Source organism: Myotis yumanensis, unplaced genomic scaffold (genome assembly GCF_028538775.1).
Source record: "Myotis yumanensis isolate MYYU_CA2020_CCGP unplaced genomic scaffold, mMyoYum1.0.hap1 SCAF_3, whole genome shotgun sequence".
Classification (NCBI taxonomy): domain Eukaryota; kingdom Metazoa; phylum Chordata; class Mammalia; order Chiroptera; family Vespertilionidae; genus Myotis; species Myotis yumanensis.
Window position 1 is genome coordinate 177,826,323 of NW_027223754.1, and position 22,379 is coordinate 177,848,701.

General features: G+C 39.4%; 1 protein-coding gene and 1 pseudogene across 2 annotated transcripts in view; one reads left to right on the forward strand and one right to left on the reverse strand.

Annotated features, from left to right (window-relative positions):
* The window catches only part of CCDC91 (coiled-coil domain containing 91), a 348,316-nt gene that overhangs the window by 226,781 nt on the left and 99,156 nt on the right, over window positions 1–22,379 (reverse strand). For both annotated transcript variants that reach the window (XM_070410494.1, XM_070410493.1), the window contains exons 2-3: window positions 8,910–8,952; window positions 6,698–6,776 (exon numbers count right to left, since the gene is read on the reverse strand). In XM_070410494.1, coding sequence (XP_070266595.1) covers window positions 6,698–6,776; window positions 8,910–8,939 — 109 coding nt within the window. In that variant the 5' untranslated portion in view covers window positions 8,940–8,952. The remainder of the gene's footprint in view (window positions 1–6,697; window positions 6,777–8,909; window positions 8,953–22,379) is intronic.
* On the forward strand, window positions 9,786–14,419 carry LOC139006461 (RNA N(6)-adenosine-methyltransferase METTL16 pseudogene; annotated as a pseudogene).

Consider the following 22,379-nt stretch of genomic DNA (forward strand, 5'->3'; position numbering starts at 1 on the left):
TAGCCTTTGTATTAAAGTCCATTTTGTCTGATAGAAATATTGCTACACCAGAATTTTTGTGTATGATTAGTGGTATGTATGTATGGTCATTTTTTTTTACGTATTTCTGGGCCCCACTTTTTTTCTTCTTAAAAAAATCCCTTTAGAGAAACCAAGATGGCGGCATAGGTAAACACCCGGAAATTGCTGCCTCCAACAACAACTTCAAAAATACAACTAAAAGACAGAACGGTCATCATCCAGAACCACAGGAAGGCTGGCTGAGTGGAAATTCTACAACTAGAAGGAAAGAGAAGAGCACACAGACTCAGAGGAGCTACGAAAGTAAAGTGCAGAGGTACGGAGGCTCCGGCGCACACGAAAGGGGCTGGCACCTGAGGACACGGCTGTCTTTTTGAATCAGGAGGGAGTCACAAGCTCCTGACTGCTCTGAACTCCGGTTCTGGGAAATCTCTGGGGTCCCGGGGCTCATACAGGGAGAAACTGGACGGTCTGGCAGCAGGCAGAACTCAGAACTTGAGGACGGCTTTCCCTCAGAGGTGCTGTCAGCAATTACTGGGACACTGAGACATGCGGCCCTTTAGGGCAGGGCTGAGAATCAGCCATAGCTGCTTGCTCCACCCTGTTGATTCCGAGACCCCGCCCCATCCAGGCTGCTGCAAAGGCTTTTGCATATGAATGCCCGGGTCCTTTGCAACTTGAAAATTACCTAACAAATTGCAGCTGGGCCAGACAGACTCAGAACTTCCAAGAGAAGGCCCAAGGTCCCACAGCAGCTTGCATTGCTTCACAGCTGGGCCTCATCTGGGCACCCCCAGACCCCCCAAAAAAGGAAGGGGAATCTGCATATCTCTTTGTAGCTCCTACTGGGTAACCTCAGGAAGAGGCTTAATTAGCACCTCCTTAGATCCAAGAGCCAGTGTATCCAGTGGTCAGAGTGGGACCAACCAGATTACAACTCCTCAGATTCATAAGGAACACACTCAGGGGGCAGACTCAGTGAGCACCAAAGCCCCACTTAAACAAGTCTTGCCCCAGAAGGGTGTCTTCAGCACAGAAGTTCTCCCACTGCAGACACAGCTGATTCGCACTGCCAATTGGCCTGGAGGTCAATTCCTCCCAGTGACACCTAAAACAATCAAGGCATAATTACAACAAGACTGTGCACAAAGCCCACAAGGGGGTGCACCAAGAGTGTCCACCTCAGGTAACTGGGGAGGCTGAGCCACTGGGCCCTGTAGGACACCTAGCACACAAAACCACTCTACCAACACAGGGAAGCAGACAAAATGCGAAGACAAAGAAACAGGTCACAAATGACAGAAATGGAGGACAGCAAATGACTAGATATAGAGTTCAAAACCACGGTTCTAAGATTTTTCAAGAATTTTATGGAAACCGCCGATAAATGTAGTGAGATCCTCAAGAAATCTAGTGAGACCCTCGATGTTGTGATAAAGGACCAACTAGAAATTAAGCATACACTGACTGAAATAAAGAATATTATACAGACTCCCAACAGCAGACCAGAGGATCGCAAGAATCAAGTCAAAGATTTGAAATACGAAGAAGCAAAAAACACCCAACCGGAAAAGCAAAATGAAAAAAGAATCCAAAAATACGAAGATAGTGTAAGGGGCCTCTGGGACAACTTCATGTGTACCAACATCCGAATTATCAGGGTGCCAGAAGAAGAGAGAGGGCAAGATATTGAAAACCTATTTGAAGAAATAATGACAGAAAACTTCCCCTACCTGGTGAAAGAAATAGACTTACAAGTCCAGGAAGCGCAGAGAACCCCAAACAAAAGGAATCCAAAGAGGACCACACCAAGACACATCATCATTAAAATGCCAAGAGCAAAAGACAAAGAGAGAATCTTAAAAGCAGCAAGAGAAAAAAAGTCAGTTACCTATAAGGGAGTACCCATACGACTGTCAGCTGATTTCTCAACAGAAACCATGCAGGCCAGAAGAGAGTGGCAAGAAATATTCAAAGTGATGAATAGCAAGAACCTACAACCAAGATTACTTTATCCAGCAAAGCTATCATTCAGAATTGAACGTCAGATAAAGAGCTTCACAGATAAGAAAAAGCTAAAGAAGTTCATCACCACCAAACCAGCATTATATGAAATGCTGAAAGGTATTCTTTAAGAAGAGGAAGAAGAAAAAGGAACTCTTACCATTTGCCACAGCATGGATGGAACTAGAGAGCATTATGCTAAGTGAAATAAGCCAGTCAGAGAAGGATAAATACCACATGATCTCACTCATTTGTGGAATATAATGAACATCATAAACTGATGAACAGGGACTGATCCAGAGACGGAGAGGCATTGATGGGACTGTCGGGCCTTGGAGGGAAGGCAGGGGAGGGTGGGGGTGAGGGGGAAAAATCAACCAAAGGACTTACATGCAAGCATATAGGTCTAACCAATGGACACGGACAACGGGGGGGGGGGGGGGGGGGCAATGAGGGCATGAGCGGCGGGGGGGGGGTAGGGGGTAATGTAGGTATAAGGACACATATGTAATATCTTAATCAATAAAAAATTATATATATATATAAATCCCTTTAACATTTCCTGTAATACTGATTTGGTGGTGATAAATACCATTACCATTTATTTATTTATTTGCTTACTTACTTACTATTTTGGTCTGGAAAGCTCTTTATTTCTCCTTCAATTTTAAATGATAGCCTTGCTGGGTAGAGTAATCTTGTTTGTAGGTCCTTGTTTTCATCACTTTGAATATTTCATGCTAATCTCTTTTGGCCTGAAATGTTTCTTTTAAGAAATTAGCTGAAAGTCTTACTGGAACTCCCTTATAGTTAACTATTTTTCTCTTGTTCCTTTTAAGATCTTCACTTTGTCTTTAACCACTGCCATTTTAGTTATGATGCATCTTGGTGTGGGCCTCTTTGGGTTTATCTTGTTTGGGACTCTCTGCACTTCCTGGACATGTGTGTTTTTTTCCTTCACCAGGTTAGGGAAGTTTTCAGTCATTATTTCTTCAAATGGTTCTTGATACCTTGCTCTCTCTCTTCTTCTTCTGGTATTCCTATTATGCTTGATATTGTCCCAGAGATCTCTTAAACAATCCTCATTATTTTAAATTCTTTTAAAATTAGGTGCTTTTTGCTACCTTGTATTTCAATTTGCTGATTCAAGCCTCTGCTTCATCTAATCTGTTAATTCCTTCTAGTGTATGCTACACTTCAAATATTATAGTCTTCGTTTCTGACTAAGTTCTTTTTTGTGGTTTCTATGTTCTTTTTATGCTGTTGAAGTTCTAAGTTCCTTGAGCATTCTTATAACTATTATTTTGAACTCTGTCTCCAGTAGATTGCCTCCATTTAGTTTAGTTCTTTTTCTGTGAATTTCTCCTGTTTTTTCATTTAGGACATATTTCTTTGTCTCCCCATTTTGGCTAGCTCTCTGTGTTTCTTCTGTATATTAAGTAGACCTATTATGACTCCTAGTCTTGGTAAGGTGGCCTTATGTAGTAGGTGTCCTGTAGGCTCAGTGATGCAGTCTCCCTGATCACTTAAGCATAATGGTATCAAACTAGAAATCAATTACAAGAAAATATCCCTTGTGGGGGTTAGGTGAGCCCACCTATTGTAGTTTAGTCTTGATTACTGTTGGCCCATCTGTGGTGGGGTTGACCCTTATGTTGCCTATGAGGATTGACCTCAAACAACCATAGTGTACAAGCTGCTGTGCAGGGAGTTTACCCCCAAACATGAAATTCTCCCTAGCAGGTTCTGATGTCTGCTGAGATCTCCCTTTGGGTGGGCCACTTGTGCAGCTAATCAGGTCATGCTCTGATGAAGTCTCAAACCAGCCACTTGGTATGTTGATTCTCAGGTCTCTTGGGAGAGACTCCAGTGCAAGTCAATGTCAGATACTGTTTATGAGTGGCCCTGGGGTATACCTGTTAGGAGCCACAAAGCAATCCATGGTTGTTGGCTGCCTGTTTTGGGCCTGGGTGAGTATGGGAAGGAACAAGATGTATACCAAGGCCAGTGTACACCATTAATAAGTCTGAGGCAGGTTAGCAAAAGGCCCAAGGCACCCCAAGATCTGGCTCCACCTGACAGCTGCCTGTTTGACTAAGCCATTAACAATCCCACATCAGTACACAATTGGCATGAGGCAGGTTTGAGGTCACAAGTTAGGGGCAAGTATTGTTCACCAGGTTGATACAGATTCAAACTCAGTGAAAGTACTGGGTCTGTGCACACTCAGCAAAAAACTCAGAGCACACCAAGGCCAGCCACCACCCAACTTGGGCCTGTAGACCTTTGTGGTGGAGTGCGGTTTTGCGGAGTGATCAGGGTGAGGCCAATAGAGTTCATCAAGATAAAAAAGATTAAGATTTGGCTGTATGGAGGCAGGGCTCTGCACAGAAACAGTGGCACTAGTTGGGGCATGCAGGATTAAAAAAAAATGACACTTGCCCCCAGAACCACACAAGTTGATTTCTTCCTGTGCATTTCTGTCACCCCCTGAATCTGCCTGGACCTACTTGAGAGCCTTCCAAAAATGACTACAGCAAGCCCATCCTGCTCGCAGCTAGTTGATTTCTCCACAGGACACAAGCTTGGCAAGGCAGGGACATAGGGAGTTTAGGAAGTTGGGGGCCAGTGGATCTCCCCAGGCCAATACCATATGCAGTGGAGTGCTGACCCAGGAATAATGGCATCTGTAGGTGGTGTGGGAGAGAGACTCAGCACAAGGACAATGATGGCTATTTCTTCAGCTCTCTCCCCAAAGCCACACAACCAATCTCTCCCTATAAGACTCTAGTCTCCTCTGAGCTATTGTACCTTCACCAGAGTCCCAGATAAGTGCCCACAAAGGCAATTTGTGTGCTGGCCCTTTAAGAAGCTGCCTGGGTTCCTTGGAAAACAGAATCCCCATTGATTTTCACAGCCAGATGCTATGTGGGATCATCTTCCTGACTCTGGTGATCTGGGTAGGGGAGCCTGGCATGAAGTGGAGACTCCTCACTACTCAGTGGGGTGCTCTGCAGCTGAGACATCCCTCCAGATTCTCAACCACTGTACATGGGTGCAGGGCAAGCCCTTTTCATGTCCCTGTCCTTCCTATTAGTCTCGATGTGGCTTCTTCTGTATGCCCTTAGTTATAAGACTTGTTCAGCTAGTCTTCAGTTGGTTATTCAGGTTGACTGTTCTATAATTTAGTAGTAATCTCAATTTGATGCTGGGAGGAGGTGAGTGTAATTTCCACTTACTCTACCACCATCATGGATCCAATAGAATGATATTTTATGTTTTTTAAAAAACTTTTATTATTGATTTAAGAGAGAGGAAGGGAGAGGGAAGGATAGATAGAAACATCAACGATGAGAGAGAATCATCAATTGGCTGTTTCCTACATGCCCCTGACTGGGGATCAAGCCTACAACCTGGCTTTTTGTACCTTGGCCGGGAATCAAACCATGACCTTCTGATTCATAGTCAATGCTCAATCACTGAGCCCTACCAGCAAGGCTAGAATGATATTTTAAAAACACAAAGTAGTCCACCCATGTTCATAATGGAATTATTTAAATAGTCAAAGGAAGCAAGAGTCCATCAACAAGATGAATGGATAAAAAAATATGTACTATACATATAGTGTAGTATTATTCAAGCTTAAAAAGGGGGGGGGGCGGATTCTGACACATGCAACAATACAAATGAACCTTGAGGACATTACGCTAAGTGACATAAATCAGCCACAAAAAGACAAATACTATATGATTCTATTTATGTAAGATATGTAGGTTAGTCATATTCACAGAGATAGAAAGTAGAATGGTAGCTACCAGGGACTGAGAGAAAGAGAATATAAGTACTTATTGTTTCATGACTATAGTTTCAGTTTTCCAAGATAAAACATTTCTACAGATTGGTTGAACAACAATGTGAGTATGTTAACAATAGTGAACTGTACACTTAAAACGGTTAATATAAATTTTACATTACGTGTATTTCACCACAATAAAAAGAAGTCTTTAATTAATGAACTAGATAACTTAAGAAAATTATTTGCACCTTACCGTCCTAAAATTAGGACAAATTAGAAAATGTAAATAGTAATTTAATTTCATTTAATGCTCATGACATTGTTTTTTTAATCATGTCTCAGGCCACCATTGCAGCAATTCATAATTTGTTATGAAAAAACCTAGATTAAGTCTGGGTCATTCCAATTTCAGACCACAGAAGGCCAAGTACAAAGGTAGAAAGAAGTTTCCAAAGAAAAGGCAAAAATCCTATATAATAAAACCCTAATATGCAAATAACCGAATGGCAGAAGGACCGGTCACTTTGACGCACACTGACCACCAGGGAGCAGACGCTCAATGCAGGAGCTGCCCCCTGGTGGTCAGTGCGCTCCTTCAGGGGGAGCACCGCTCAGCCAGAAGCTGGGCTCATGGCTGACAAGCACAGCGACAATGGCAGGAGCCTCTCCCGCCTTCGCAGTAGCGCTAAGGACCCCTCAGGGGATGTCCTACTGCTGGGGAGCGGGCCTAAGCCAGCAGTCGGACATCCCCCAAGGGGTCCCAGACTGCGAGAGAGCACAGGCCAGGCTGAGGGACTTTCCCCAGTGCACAAATGTCATGCCCCGGGTTTCTAGTATAAATAAGAAAAAAAATTCTGAGTTATTGTATACTAATACCTGTAGGAAAAGCAGCCCAAGGAATAGCAGGAGATGTAGTTTGGGTTTCACCGCTTCCACCATCAAAAATCTCTGCAGCCTAGAAAACAAAGGCAAAATTACTTTAGAATACCTGGAAAACAGAAGTGCTGTTTAAGCAATCAAGCTTCCTGGTTCTACAAGCATAGTCTCTGTAAAGTACCACTCATTTTCAAATTCCCACTGAACACTCAATTGCTTTTCAGTCTTTATTACTACCAGCCCCCAATACTCACTACCCCCAGTACTCATGTTCTATTATCTTTAAGTAAAAATTTTCCTTACTTACTCAAATATATCTCCTGGCAATAAATTTTTTACTTTACATATCCTTAATCACATTTCCACTTGTGAACTTCATATCTATGTACTTTAAACTAATTTACCACATTTATCATGTACATAAGAAAAACAGGTAATTTTTCTTTAAAAGTCTAGAGACCAAATCTTTTTCATTAACACAAGACCTAATTAGAAATCAATCTAAAGAAATAGAATTCATCTATATTTTTTAATAATCTACCACCTGGACTTGCTTATTCAACATTTAAAGAAGTCCTAACGCTGGCATTTTAAATTAACAAGCCCTCCTATTAAACAGTTGTAAAACTATGGGACAATTACTAAAATGTTGAGGTATGTGTAAGAGTACGGCGTTTTCTGTTTTAAGTGTCCAGGTCACAGTAAAATTATTATTGCAAAAAGAACCACAATGTCAGTTTAGATTCTTCATTGAGTTCTCAGCCAAAGAGAAGTCAACTAGAAAAATCTACCACAGGAGACACATGATGTAGAATTGCTACTCTCTACAAACTATGAAAAATGACCATGGTTTATATGACAAGGACAGAGACCTTCCATATTTCTACAACAGGATGTGATAAGAAAGTACCCTAATAACCACAATTAAATTGGAATGGTTGGCTAAAATTGTACCTATATAATATTGAAAGTAATAGATCCATTGACTATAACACTGAAGTGTAAATTTTACTATAAGGAGCACCACCGAATCAATTTTTTTCTAATATAATAAATCAAGCATGGTCTAAAGGAGACTATACTAAATTTTAACTTTCAAATAACTGACAACTTCTAAACAATAAACTAATATTATATCTGAAACATATATTTTCCTTAAAATAGAATAAATTTTAACAAATTTTTAAATGTTTCATTTTGTAACATAAATAAGATTCAATCACCTAACAAAACCCAAAATATTATAGAAAACATACAAATGTGCTAAACAAAAAAATACTTTTAGATGAAATGAGGAAAATAGGTATGTTCATATTCTAAATATTTTCATATTGACAGAAAATGACCCTCATCTAAAAAAATTCCTACCATTCTTACATGATATTCAGAACATTGAATATAGACTTAATATATTATATTTCCTATTAATGTCATTAATTACATTCTCTATTTTTAACAATGTAATTCTACCAAATTCCAAACTAGGTGAAAGTCTTACTTAAAAAAAAGAAAAATCACAGAGCTCACTTGATGGTAGTTCCAGGACTTGAGCTCAGGCATCCTGACTCCTAATCCAGAGATTTTCCTGCAAGACTATACTGGCTCCATAAAAATAACTGGGTTACAAAATATTTCAATAAAATGAACACTCACTGAAAAGGATTAAGGAAAAGACAGTGCTTCTTCAGCTAACAATTTCCACTTACAAAATACTAAGTCAAACCTGAGAGAATACTCAAACATAAACATACTAATTAGTTGTATAAGCCACCAAAAGGCTATGTAGATAATAGTCCAAATTAACTCATTACAGGTGTAAACATGCAAATATGTGACCGATCTTCAAGACGCATCTCTCATCTCACAGGTATTTCCTAATTGACATGTATCCCAACAAAATCATCTGCTGACAATTTTTAAAACCTCTTCTCTAGTGTTTCTACTAGTAGCACTTAATTATCTTAATTTAAACCATTCCTGTGGGCATGACCAAATGTTCAATAATAATAAATCAGTTTAACTTTCAGAGGGGCTATATTTTTATTTGCCTTGATTTCATTTTTTATTCTAAAGTTACATTCAAAATGATCAAGAAAAAGATAATGAATGCCAATGACAAAGAATACATTTTCAAAACAGTAAATACTCCACTGTAATCTCACAAAATTAAAACAATTACATAAGTAAAATTAAGGTAAATAATAGCACATACCTCAAAACCACCAAAATCATCATCATCCATTTTTCAAGTGCACCTGAAAATAACAGAAGACATTGAAACAAGCCCACACACACAGTCAATTATGTCAAAACACTCTCTGACTTAAAGGTATATACAGTTTGATTTGTAAATTAAGACTATTTTATTTGGGTTTAAAAAAAAAACTTCTTTAACTATGTGTGCATGCATTTTTAACTTAAAAAGACTAGACCTTTTTTTGCAAAATTAGTCTTTCTGGCAAAATTAGTAATTTCTGTGACTTTTTCAGCAACCATGTATTTTGCCATTTTACATTGAGATGCCAGGAGTGGAAAAATATTCTTTTACATTTTAATTTGCTTTTCCCAAATTGGCGCTAGGACTCAATTCAATAATGCTTCCTGCTTTTTGCATCTATTCCTCAGTTGTCTGGCAACATCAGCACAAACTCCAGCTAAGAACAGGACTGTGGTGAATTTTTGGAAATCTGTCCCCCACCACAAAGGTTCTTCCCTTGGTTTCATGGCCGAGGTTGATTTAGATTTTCAAAATTGATCAGCATTTTTGAGCTGTGGCCACAACTTCTGGAGCATTTTGATATGTGTATTTTTAGCTGAAACTGCTTTGCACTTTTGGAAAAATGTGGAGCAAGTTACTAGGCTGATCAAGATAAATCAAGTCATGTATTCATGGGAGACCAGGGAAGAGAAAAACACAAGGGAATATTCAGAATTCCACTCTTCTTTATCCTTAAGGAATGTAAGAGGACAATCAGGAGGATAACACATTTTATTTTATCTTAAGTGTATATAAGTAAAAACAAAAGGAGAAAACATGAGTATCTGGACTTTAAAAAAAGAAATAAAAGAAGCTTTTATCTAACAAATCATGAAAGAACTAAAAGTTCTAGAAAGGTAAAACAAGTAATAGGTGGTATACATTAAAATGGAAAAACAAATTCACATTAAATTGTGAATCAGTAGCTGCAAGTGATACTCTGGCCAACAATAACATGTTTCCTTTTCTATATTTCAAAAGTGACCATATCCACATATATGTATACACATTTAACAGCTGATAGCTCAATTGATGTTTCTTTCTTTACAGATTTAACAACTTGGAATTAATAATTATACAAAGTGTGTATACATTTTTGGAACATTCTAGTTTCCTTGAGTCAATAATACAAGATGGACTTATTACAAAAAAATATATTCTTCAATTATTTAAAAAAATAACTAAAACTAAGCAATAATTAATTCTAAATGCATTTTCTAAGATATTTTGCTCTGAGTGACAAGGCTGTTGTCTATATAAGCATGGTTATCTATATCTATGCTTTGCCTTCTAACTGAAATATTAATATTAATGCCTTCAAAAATAAAATATAGTAAAAAATAAACAGTAAAAAAATCTCAAGGATTGTTTTGTTTTAATAAGCAAAAAAAAATTATTTTCATAGAAACTCAGAAGGTAGTGGCACTAAAAAATGTACGTAGACAAAAATACATTATATAAAGAAAGAACATTAAATTAACCAAAATATGATACCAGTATTGTCACCATTATCCACATTTTAACAACCTGATGAAAATATTTTTAAAGATGTACTTTTCCAAAAATCAAAACTAAGTAAGTCATCCACATACTGCACTTAAAAAATATAAACCAGACTTTCAAAACTTTTGATGGTGGTTAGTTTGAAATGGAATTCACATTAATTTTGTGTTGCAAGCGAATAGAAATCTGTATGTGATTACATTTTTTCATGAAGAAATTATGAAAGTGGAGTGATATGGATACAGAGAATTAACCAAGTCAAACTATAAACACCAAGTTTGTCTTTTCCACATGTATCCCACAAGTCTCAGGAGACAATTAAAAAATATTTTTAGCATCTATGAACACTGTACCCAAATAATATGGTTTCAAAAGAATGGAATTTTTAGAGTAATGCTTCTATGTGTTTTCATAAGTCATATCCCAATAAATTATTTGTAAGATGCCAGAAAATTTAAAAACAAAAACAAATACCCATGCCTAACAATCATTTCAGCTTTGTTTGCCTGTGGTAATGAACCAAATACCATCAGTTTCCTACGTACTGATTTAGCTCTATGAAAGAACATATTAGTGACCACTGATGTTCCATACCTCAGCAACTTCTACATGTTAAAATGCAGATGATACTCTTCCTCTACTTTGTCCTCAAAGAAATATTAATGCACTTTAAAAGACAAATGGGTCATGAGTTTCTTAAAAATACAGTACTGGAAAAATAAACATTATTTTAAAGCAATAACCTTTCTCTGAATAATTTAGTTTCAAACCCTGAAATAGTTTCCTGCAGAATATTTAAAAGATCAGGAGGAAAAAAAATTACAGCACTGATTTGTAAAAATCCATTTTACAAAATACACACACACAAACTTAGTTTTTAAATGGAAAATTACAAGTATGGACTTCTTTATGAATTTAGTCTCTCTAACACATTAAAACATTATTTTATCTAAAGTGCATTTATAAACTTTTTTCTAGGCACTTAACATTATATCTCATTACTCTATAAATATAATATAGCAATACCAAATATATATGTCATCTAAATTATAGAATCATGAGCCGGATTAAAAATTGATAGATCATGTAGTTCTTTCTTCTCTGTCTAGGAAAGAAGAGATATTATATTTTGTTATGATTAGGTATCTACATTGAAAGATTTCATAATATCCAAGTTTAATAATTCTCATACTTCTTTATATCTGAACTTAATCTCTTTTGCTGCACTGTTGTATTAAATTCCTTCTTTTACTATTCTCAGTATTTAATACATTGCTAATATTTTGCAAGAACAAGATATATACAACACTTAATGTAACAAATTTTTATTGGGCAAATCTGAAGAACACTCAAGGTCCTCAAGTAGTTATGGTCAAGTGAGGGGGGAAGGGCAGAGTGTAAGAAAAGTATGCAAACACAAATAATATGAGCTATAAAAGAGCCATAAACAAGAAGAAAATATGTCCAAGGTGGAAGGATAGATTTTCCTAAGGTGATATATCTAATTGGAGCATCATTAAATGCTTCAGGTGGGAACATTTGAGATCTATTTCAATAGACCTAATGGAAAATTTTAAATGGCACATTAAGAACATGCAATTTATTCAAGTCTCTTGCCAAAAGTCTTTTCTAAAAGATAGGGAAGAATAGTTTCTGATTGTTTGCTTCCTCATAACACAGGGTCAAAGAGAATGGGAAATAAGAAAACTGCAAAATTTGAAAGTATATACAAGGAAGTTGTATCTTTTTTAAAAATATATATATTTTTATTGATTTTTTACAGAGAGGAGGGGAGAGGGATAGAGAGTTAGAAACATTGATGAGAGAGAAACGTCAACCAGCTGCCTCCTGCACACCCCCCCCACTGAGGATGTGCCCGCAACCAAGGAACATGCCCTTGACCGGAATCAAAGCTGGGACCCCTCAGTCCGCAGGCCGATGTTCTATCCACTGAGCCAAACCGGTTAGGGCAGAAGTTGTATCTTAAACTACCAGTGAGAAAATGAGAATCACCTCTATATTATAGAATCCACAAAAAGCTCCAGAATGGGAGCACTGAAAGCTGGGTAATGGTGAGATTCAAAATAACAGTCGCAGACAAATCCAAGATTCCCTCTCAGAATCTGTGCAACTAGCAACTTACAGCTCCTCATCCCTGCAAAAGATTAAAGATGTATTCCCTGGACAGGGTAAAGCTGAGGGTCTCTGGGCTGGAAGACACTGAGACAGGTATTTTCTTGCAACAGAAGTAGATGATATGTGCTTCAACTATGCAAAGAAAAATGTGGAACAGAATAACTTATCTGATCTTATAAAAGCTGTAAAAGTACCACAGAAGAAACTTCTGATGGATGCTCTTAAAGAAGAATCTGAGATAACCTATGACTTTTGCCTCTGCGATCCTCCTCTTGACAATCAGATGGAAGCCCAGGGAGTAAACGCTTGAAATCCTTGAAGACCTCCACCTAGTTCGGTAAATACAGGAGGTATCACAGAGATCATGGCAGAAGGAGGCGAATTAGAGTTTGTTAAAAGGATCATCCATGACAGTATACAACTTTAAAAAAGAATGTTGTGGGCTAGCTATATGCTGGGAAAGAAATGCAGCCTTGCTGCTCTGAAGGAAGAACTTCGAATACAAGGGGTTCCTAAAGTCACCTACACTGAATTCTGTCAAGGTCGGACGATGAGATGGGCCTTAGCTTGGAGTTTTTATGACGATGTAACAGTACCACCACCACCAAGTAAGCGAAGAAAATTAGAGAAGCCAAGGAAACCCATCCCATTTGTAGTGCTGGAGTCTGTGATGAAAAGAATTATCCCTCAAACCATCACCTTTGGGCTCTGAGACAGTGGGAGAAGGCAAAGTAGTTGTGATGACGTGGGTTGAAGAAATTCTCACTGATCTAAAGGTCCAGCATAAATGAGTTCTGTACAGAAAAGTGGAAGTTAGCCTTTTCCTAACAGCCATAGAAAACTCCTGGTTTCATTTCAGGAGAAAGAAAAGAGAACAAGTGAGACAATTGAGAGAAGTTCCTGGAGTTCCTGAAGACATCATCCAAGCCTTGGAAGAGAAAAAAAATCACCCCCAAAGAGTCTGGCAGTAGCCAAGGTTTGGCCAAGGACCCCTGGGACAGTGTCCTGTGTGGGTCTGCTCTACGGGAAGGCAAGTCAGCCACTGTTGAGGGCCATGGCCCAATCCAGGATTTGCTTTCCCAGGAAGGAAACCCAGAACCCATCTATATAATAAAAACCGAAGCGACTGCTACGGCAGAACGACCAGAACAACTGGTCACTTTGATGGGCACTGACCACTAGGGGGCAGACACTCAACGCAGGAGCTTCCCCCTGGTGGTCAGTGCACTCCCACAGGGCGAGCGCTGCTCAGTCAGAAGCTGGGCTCACCACTGGCTAGCACAGCGGCAGTGGCGGGAGCCTCTACTGCCTCCACAGCAGCGCTAAGGAGCAGCGATCAGAGCAGCAAGGAGCAGTGAGCAGGCAGGCAGTAAGGAGTGAGGGGTCCCGGACCATGAGAGGGATGTCTGACTGCTGGCTTAGGCCCAATCCCCATGGACATCACCCGAGGGGTTCCGGAACACGAGAGGGTGCAGGCCGGGCTGAGGGCCACCCCCAGTGCACGAATTTCATGCACCGGGCCTCTAGTAGACGATACAAGGAGTGAGGAAAAGGGAGACATGGAGGTTTTGGAAAGTTGTAAAGTCTCTAGCAATGGAGCCCAGGATCAAGAGGCTCTGAGCAGCTGATCAACCCCAGTATCTGAAAAAGGGAACCCCCTCCAAGGAGTGGCTAGACATTACCTTTTCAAGTGTTTGATAAACATTAAAAAGGAGGTAGATGATACCTTAGTTGAAATGCACTGGGTTGAGGGTCAGAACAGGGATTTGATGAACCAGCTTTGTACCTACATACATAACCAAATTTTCAGGCTTGTTGCCAGTTAACTCCAAACTTCTTGCACAGTTGGAAAAGTTCTATAAAGCAACTTGCTTTGAAGTAGGCTGTGGGGTGGCAAGAGGAATTCTACCATGGGCCTATTGATAGCATTATGTGGAATTAACTTTGAAAACAGAAACAAATTAATTCATTTTTAGACCTCCCTCCAAACTCTTTTTTTAAGTTACAGGGCACTGTAGTATGGTAGTTCAGGAGGAAGAATTGTGGTTATCAGCATCAACAAAAAGCCATCAGAATACTCATAAGGGATTTAAACCTGATTACCGTAGCTTTAGACTGCTCCTCTGAGGCCAAAAGGATTATTTTTGGAACCTGGTCTGGGTCAGAACTGTACAGAGAATCATGCTTTCTCAGCCCCCAAATGGAGGTAGTGCACCTGGGTACAGTATACAGTGTCTCTGTATCCTCTTCTAGAGTCACCTTGAAGTCTGAAGACTTTCTCTGGGTACATATGATTGACTGCCTCTGAGTTAGTCCTAGGAAAAGAACTGGCCTGATGGGAGGTGGTGGGAGTCAGGGACAGGAAGTTTAGTAATGCCAGAAGAGGGGCCGATTTGGGGAGCACCTGGAAACGTCACATTCCTGACTCATGTCTGTTTTGATGTTGCTTATTCTAGAAACAATTAGGTAAACAAAACTCCCAGATGTGAGTGACTGAGACCCCACAGAATAGTAGAGTCATACCCCTACCTCCAACCTGTTGAAAGTACTGTTTGTAGTAGTTTTACTAGTGTATGACATTTGAAATGGAATTTTATTTTGTTTTTAATGTGAGTATTCTGAATTGAAAAAAAAATAAAGGACTTAAAACAGTATCTGACAAATTCTAAGCATTATATATGTGTGTGTGTATATATGTGCATGTGTGCGTGTACATGTGTGTGTGTGTGTGTTTGCTACTTTAAGATTAGTGCTTCACTTTATATACGAGCAAACTGCCAAGGGCAATCAAAGATGTAAGATCTCTAATATGAAAAAATAAAGACCAAGCCAAAAGAAAAAGAAAACGATGGAAGAAACAAAGACTATATAAGAGAGAAAATATTTTAAAAATAAAAACTATAACTAATATCTGCAGAGAGTTAACAGAAGATAGTACACCCATGATTAACAATAGGAAGCCCTAATATTTTGTGTGTGTGAGGGGGAGAGTGAGTAAAGGAGGAGTGTACAACAAGACTAAGGCCTTGAAAATAAAAATGCACCCCTATGTTCATAGCAGCACAATTTACAATAGCTAATTTTTAGAAAGAGCCTAAGTGCCCATCAGCACATGGATGGATTAAAAAACTGTGGGGGGAGGGTTGGGGGGCAGGAGGGAGGGGGTTAAGAGATCAACTGAAGGGCTTGTATGCATGCATATGAGCATAACCAATGGACATAAGACACTGGGGGGTAGGGGAAGCCGGGGTATGGTCAAGGGCGGGGGGAAAAAAAAAGGACACATATGTAATACCCTTTGTAATGCTTTAAGCAATAAAAAAAATAAAAAAAAAAACAAAACTGTGGTACATCTACACAATGGAATACTATGCTGCTGTAAAAAAAGAAGGAACTCTTATCATTTACAACAGCATGGATGGACATAGAGAGCATTATGCTAAGCAAAATAAGCCAGTTGGAGAAAGATAAATATCACATGACCTCACTCATATGTGGAATATAGTGAACAACATAAACCAATGAACAAAAATAGATCCAGCCCTGACCTGTTTGGCTCAGTAGATAGAGCGTCGGCCTTGCGGACTGAAGGGTCCCAGGTTTGATTCCAGTCAAGGGCATGTACCTTGGTTGCAGGCACATCCCCAGTGGAGGGTGTGCAGGAGGCAGCTGATCGATGTTTCTCTCTCATCGATGTTTCTAACTCTCTATCGTTCCCCCTTCCTCTCTGTAAAAAAATCAATAAAAATATATTTTTTAAAAAAATAGATCCAGAGACAGAGAAGCATCCAACTGACTGTCAAACCTCAGAGGGAAGGCAGGGGGGAGAGGAGGGTGTTAGAGATCAACCAAAGGACTTGTAAGCATGCATATAAGTATTACCAATGGACATAGTCACTAGGTGGGTGAGGCATGTGCTGGGGGGTGGCCGGAGAGAGGTCAATGGAGGAAAAAAACTAATATTGTAATAGCTGTGTACGGGCCAGGGGGTACTTGAAATATTAGGGGAACTACTCTGTAAAGTATATGATTATCTAACCACTATGTTGTGCACCTGAAACTAATACAGAATAATACTGAATGTGAACTATAATGGGGAAAAAACGATGGAAAATTGTATGTTTTATGTTTTTCATCATCATCATAAAAGAAATTAAAATATCTACATAAAAAAGGGGGTTGTGGTGCCTATCAAAGTTTTGAGCTTTGGGGAGTGCTTAATAAATGCTTGAGTGGATATATTTGCCACTTTAATAAAGGAGTCAGATCATTAAAAGTAAAAAATATATATATAACTGCAGAAATAAAAAATTGCAGGGTGAAAAATAAAGCTGAGGAAACTTCATTTAAAAAGAAATATAAAAGAAAAACATAGAAAATCAGAGTAAAAGCCTAACAAATGTACAAGATCCAGTCCAGAATATGCAATATCTAATTATTAAGAATTCTAGAAAGACAGAACAGAGAAAACAAATGGGAAGAAATCATCAACACAATAATTCAAAGAAAATTTTCTAACACCAAGGTATATGATTTTCAGATGTAATAGTTCCACAAGTATCCAAGAAAACAGAAGAAAAAAACACATTAAGGCACACTAGGGACAAAAGAAACATCCTACAAACTTCCAGGAAGATAAAATAAGTTTCATTTAAAGGATAAAATATATATGGCATTAGATTTCACAACAACATCACTGGAAGGTGAAATGCAATGGAGAAATGCTTTTAAAATTGTGAGGGGAAATTATTTACAGCACAGAATTAGATAATCAGCCAAACCCACAAATAATTCAGTGAAAAATGAAACCATAATCGTATCTACAAAGTCTCAAAAAATTATTTCCCAAATATACTTTCTTAAAAAGCTATGGAGTAACCCAAAGGAATAAGACAAGAAGACATGGGATTAGGAAACAAGAGATCCAGTTGAAGGAGGGGATAAAAGGGGGAGAGGGGGAGGATTCTTCCAAAATAATGGTGAAGTGAGCTCCCAAGATAAAATCTATGTAACAAGAATAGTGAGCAACCAGTCTGCATTGAAACATATCAGGAAGCTCCTGGGGGATGTATTCAAGCAAATGAAATTGATAGACTTTCTCATGTGTTTTACCATCATGAGAGTAATTTTAAATAATGTAGGCTTGAATTCGTGATTACAAAATTAACCAAATGAAAACAGAGAGAAAATACTATGATAGACAGAAAAAGTAAACATTACATATTATATTTCTCAGCTGTGAATAGTATTTAAATAGCCATATTATTATGTAAACAATAAATAATTGTACCAAAATTATAACCATTTGGGGAAGGTAAGAAAACAATGAAGTATGTAGTATGAGATACAGGTGGTGGTGAAAGACAGCTATGGTCTGATCTTCCACATTTGCAAGCTGAGAGGTATGAAACAGAAACATCAATAAGTAGCATAATCTCACTCATTTATGGAATATAATGAACAACATAAACTGATGAACAAAAACAGATCCAGAGACAGAAAAGTATCGATCAGACCGTCAAATCTCAGAGGGAAGGTAGGGGAGGGGAGGGATAAGGGGGAGAGATCAACCAAAGGACTTGTATGCATGCATATAAGCCTAACCAATGGTCACAGACACCAGGGGGGTGAGGGCATGAGTGAGGGGGTGGGGGGGGGGGGGCAATGGGAGGATAAGGACACATATATAATACCTTAATCAATAAAGAAAAAAATTAAAAAAAATTTTTTAAAAAGAAAACTGTGGTACATCTACACAATATAATACTACACTGCTATAAAAAAGAAGAAATTCTTACTATTTACAATAGCATGGATGGAACTGGAGAGCATTATGCTAAGTGAAATAAGCCAGTCAGAGAAAGATAAATATCACATGATCTCACTCATGTAAGAGATCAACCAAAGGACTTGTATGCATGCCTATGAGCAAAACCAATGGACACAGACAGGGTGGGGTGGGGAGAGGGGGAGGAAGTGTACATGCTGGGGGATAGGGGTGGCAGGGGAGAGGTCAATGGGGGAAAAAGAAGACTTATGTAATACTAAAGAATTTAAATTAAAAAAAACATAAAAGAACATAAGATTGAAGAAATACTAGAGTCCGTTTCTCTTTTTACTTCCCTCCAAAAGAAAAATAATAATAATAATAATAATAATAATAATGCTGAAACCGGTTTGGCTCAGTGGATAGAGCGCCGGCCTGCGGACTGAAAGGTCCCAGGTTCGATTCCGGTCAAGGGCATGTACCTGGGTTGCGGGCACATCCCCAGTAGGAGATGTGCAGGAGGCAGCTGATCGATGTTTCTCTCTCATCGATGTTTCTAACTCTCTCTCTCCCTTCCTCTCTGTAAAAAATCAATAAAATAAAATTTAAAAAAAATAATAATAAGATCAAGACATCCATAGGTTGTCTTTTGGGTGAGATTACTATATAGAAGTTAGCATGCATGCACAGTACAAACTCTTTGGATTCCTCACTGGGAACTTTGTGCCCACAAACAATATATTATACCGCTAGTACGTCTCCCATAGGAGAAGCTCACTAGAGAAAAACTTCATTTTCTTAGAATGGAGACATGTGTTTTAGCCTGTGACCAGATGGGTAAATTTAATTCAGAAGAGAACTTGTGGGAGACTTCTTTTCAGCCTCAATCCAAGCCACGTTTACATTAAACTTTTAACAACAGAGCCACTTTCCTGCTTTCTATGACTCTTGATTCTGTATCTCAATTGACAACCGATAATAGCTCCCCACAAGATCCACCAACACTATCCAATTACCTGTCTTCTGCTAGGAACTATCAGAGAATTCACTATAAAATTCATGTTTCCCATTTTCAACTAGTTTCACAGTGCCACCTACCACACATCTACTTTTTCTCTAAAATCTCTTTCTCTCATCCTACAAAAACTATTTCAAAGATTCTCAACTATTCCCAGACTTCCAACTTTTCTACTGTTTTCAGTAATCGATGTGTATTACCAAGAGTCTTGGTAAACTGAGAAAATAGAAGCCATTTTAAGAGAATTCCAATAACGTCTTACTCCCAAAATTACAGTTACCAGCATCCGTACCCACTTTATTCCACTTACAAAAAAACAGGGATCCCTTCACCTACTTAAAGCTAATTCCTCCATCTGTACTCTCAGAGACTTGGCTCTCTGATTTGTTCCCTCTCGTAAATATTCAACTTCCCTCACTTATTTGGTTCCTGCCTATTAACAATGAAACACATCCAGGTCCTACATCTTTAAAAATGAAACAAAACAAAAACAAAAGCAAAACTGTCCTCCACTTCACATTCTTCTCCAACCACAACCCTCTCCTTTTCACAACTCAACATCATAAATGTTCTATTCTTACAGCCCATGCCTGCAACCAATTACCTCCTTTTCACTAAATGCAAAAAGACAATTTCAATTCCTTGTCTTATTTGAACACTAACAGCATTTGACCAGTCTTTCCTTCTCAAAACATTCCCCCTGTGGTTTGCAAGACAACCATACTTTTTCTTCTTTCTGCCTACTTTTCTGACTGCTTCTTCCCAATCTCCCTTGCAGGTTCTTCTACCTACTCTTTAAATCTTGGCATCCCTAAGCACTTCAACCTAGCCCTTCTTTTTATCTCACTTCAAATACACTCACTGGACTATCTCATTCACTCCTTTGGATTCATTTAAAATATACACTAAGGAATCTCGAGTTCAGATCCAACTCTTGAGCTCCAGATCCATATACCCAACAGGGAAATGAATACTTTCTATTTAAAACTAACAGGCACCTCAAATTCAATCCAACCAAAAATGAACTCAAGGTATCTCCCATGAGCCTCAAATTTACTCTTCCTCCAGGATTCCTTCGCTCAGCCATTGGTGCTACCATCTACAACACAGTTTGGCAAAGACAAACACCTGGAATCATCATTTCTCCTCCTACTCCCTCTCACTCCATATATTTTATCACTAAATCCTGTGTCTTAAATTCTTCTAGACACCATCTATTCCACTCAATGCCCAATACCTTCACCCTATTAAGGCTACCATTATGTTTCACCTGGTTTATTTACAGAATCGGCCTCCAAAATAGTTTTGTTTCCAGTTTGCTCCTTTCTACTCCACTCTCCACTGTGCTACCCAAGTGATCCCTTCTAAAAACTCATCTAGTTAAAACCTTTCATTGGCTCCTCATCATCTTAAGGATTAAGTCAAAATTCTAAACATGAATTTATGGACCTTTGTTACATAACCGTTAATACCATCCTCATCTTTAGCACACCCATATCTTGCAGTCATATAAGAATTTGCATCTAAAACATGTGACTGTGGCAAAAGCACATCTCCATTAACCACAGTGTCCTCATATATAAGGTGAATAGGTTGATTAGATGACTTTTAAGATATCTATATATATAAAACCCTAGTATGCAAATAGACCAAACAAGTGGAACAACGAACAACCAGTTGCTATGATGTGTGCTGACCACCAGGGAGCACATGCAAAACATGGAGGGCATCAGGAGGAGGTGGCAGAATGTGGAACAAGGCAGGCATCGGCCACGACGGGGGTAGTGGAGCAGGTGAGCCAGGGTGCCAGACCAAGGCAGGGCGTCAGTCGCTGTCATCGGGGCGAGCCTCTGGTGGTTACTAAAAATTATTTGCTTCTTCATGCCACGGTCCCACTGGGACTTCACACCAGCTGCTGGCACTGGAGCAACCGCTCACACCCACTGCCGGCACCGGGCACTGGCCCAGCTCCCAATTGCTCAGCGCTCTCAGCAGGTGCGAGCGGTGGCTGCCGGCACTGATCGCCCCTCAGGGCTTCTCCACCTCCCCCTGCTCCTGAGGGACGATCAGGTCTGGCAGCTGCCTCTCGCACCCGCTGCTGCCACCAGAACCACCATTTACATCCACAGCTGGTGCTGGATCCGCTGCTCACACCCACTGCTAGCGTCTGGCACTGGTCCCAATCACTTGGGGCTGGCAGTGGGTGCGAGTGGCAGCTGCTGGCCCTGATCACTGCTCAGGGCTTCTCCAACTCCTCCTGCTCCTGACGGGTGATCAGGGCAGCAGTTGCCACTCACACCCGCTGCTGACACCAGCCCCAATTGATCCATACTGTCAGCGGGTACGAGTGGGGCCAGCGCCATCAGTGTGTGGGAGCGGTGCCAGCGGGAGAGGGGCTGCCAGCAGACAGGGACCGGGGGGCCGGGGTGGGAAGGACCAGGCACAGGTGCAGAGGATGGCCCGAGACCCACCCCTGTGCCCACCTGCAGCCTCGTGGCCCACAGTTACTTTCAAGGTGTACGAATTGTGCACTGGGCCCCTAGTTACATGATAAAATCCTTTCAATATATTATTCTATGACTAAAATCAAATGCCTTTCTTCTTCACAAAGAAGTTTCTAAATACCTTCCATTCTAAAAATGTTATTTTGAGATAACAGTATGAGCATTCTTTAATCCATCTACAATGCAGAAACTAAATGTCACCTTTTAATCTTCACTTTATACCATAGCCAGGTATGTCATTTAATCCTGTATTGTGAATCAGATTTCCATCACTATTTCTGGAAAATTACTGGAAACATTTCTGGTCATTCTGCTCTCCAATCCATTCATCATACTGAATAACTCTGTAAAAAGCAATGAAATTTTAAACTCTAAAACTATCACCATGTCAATCTCAACTCCAAATCTTTCAAAAAAATAATGACAAATCCGTGCCTCTATGGGACATGAGCTTTGGAGCTTCACATGTAAGCAAAATAAACATGGCAACAGGCGGC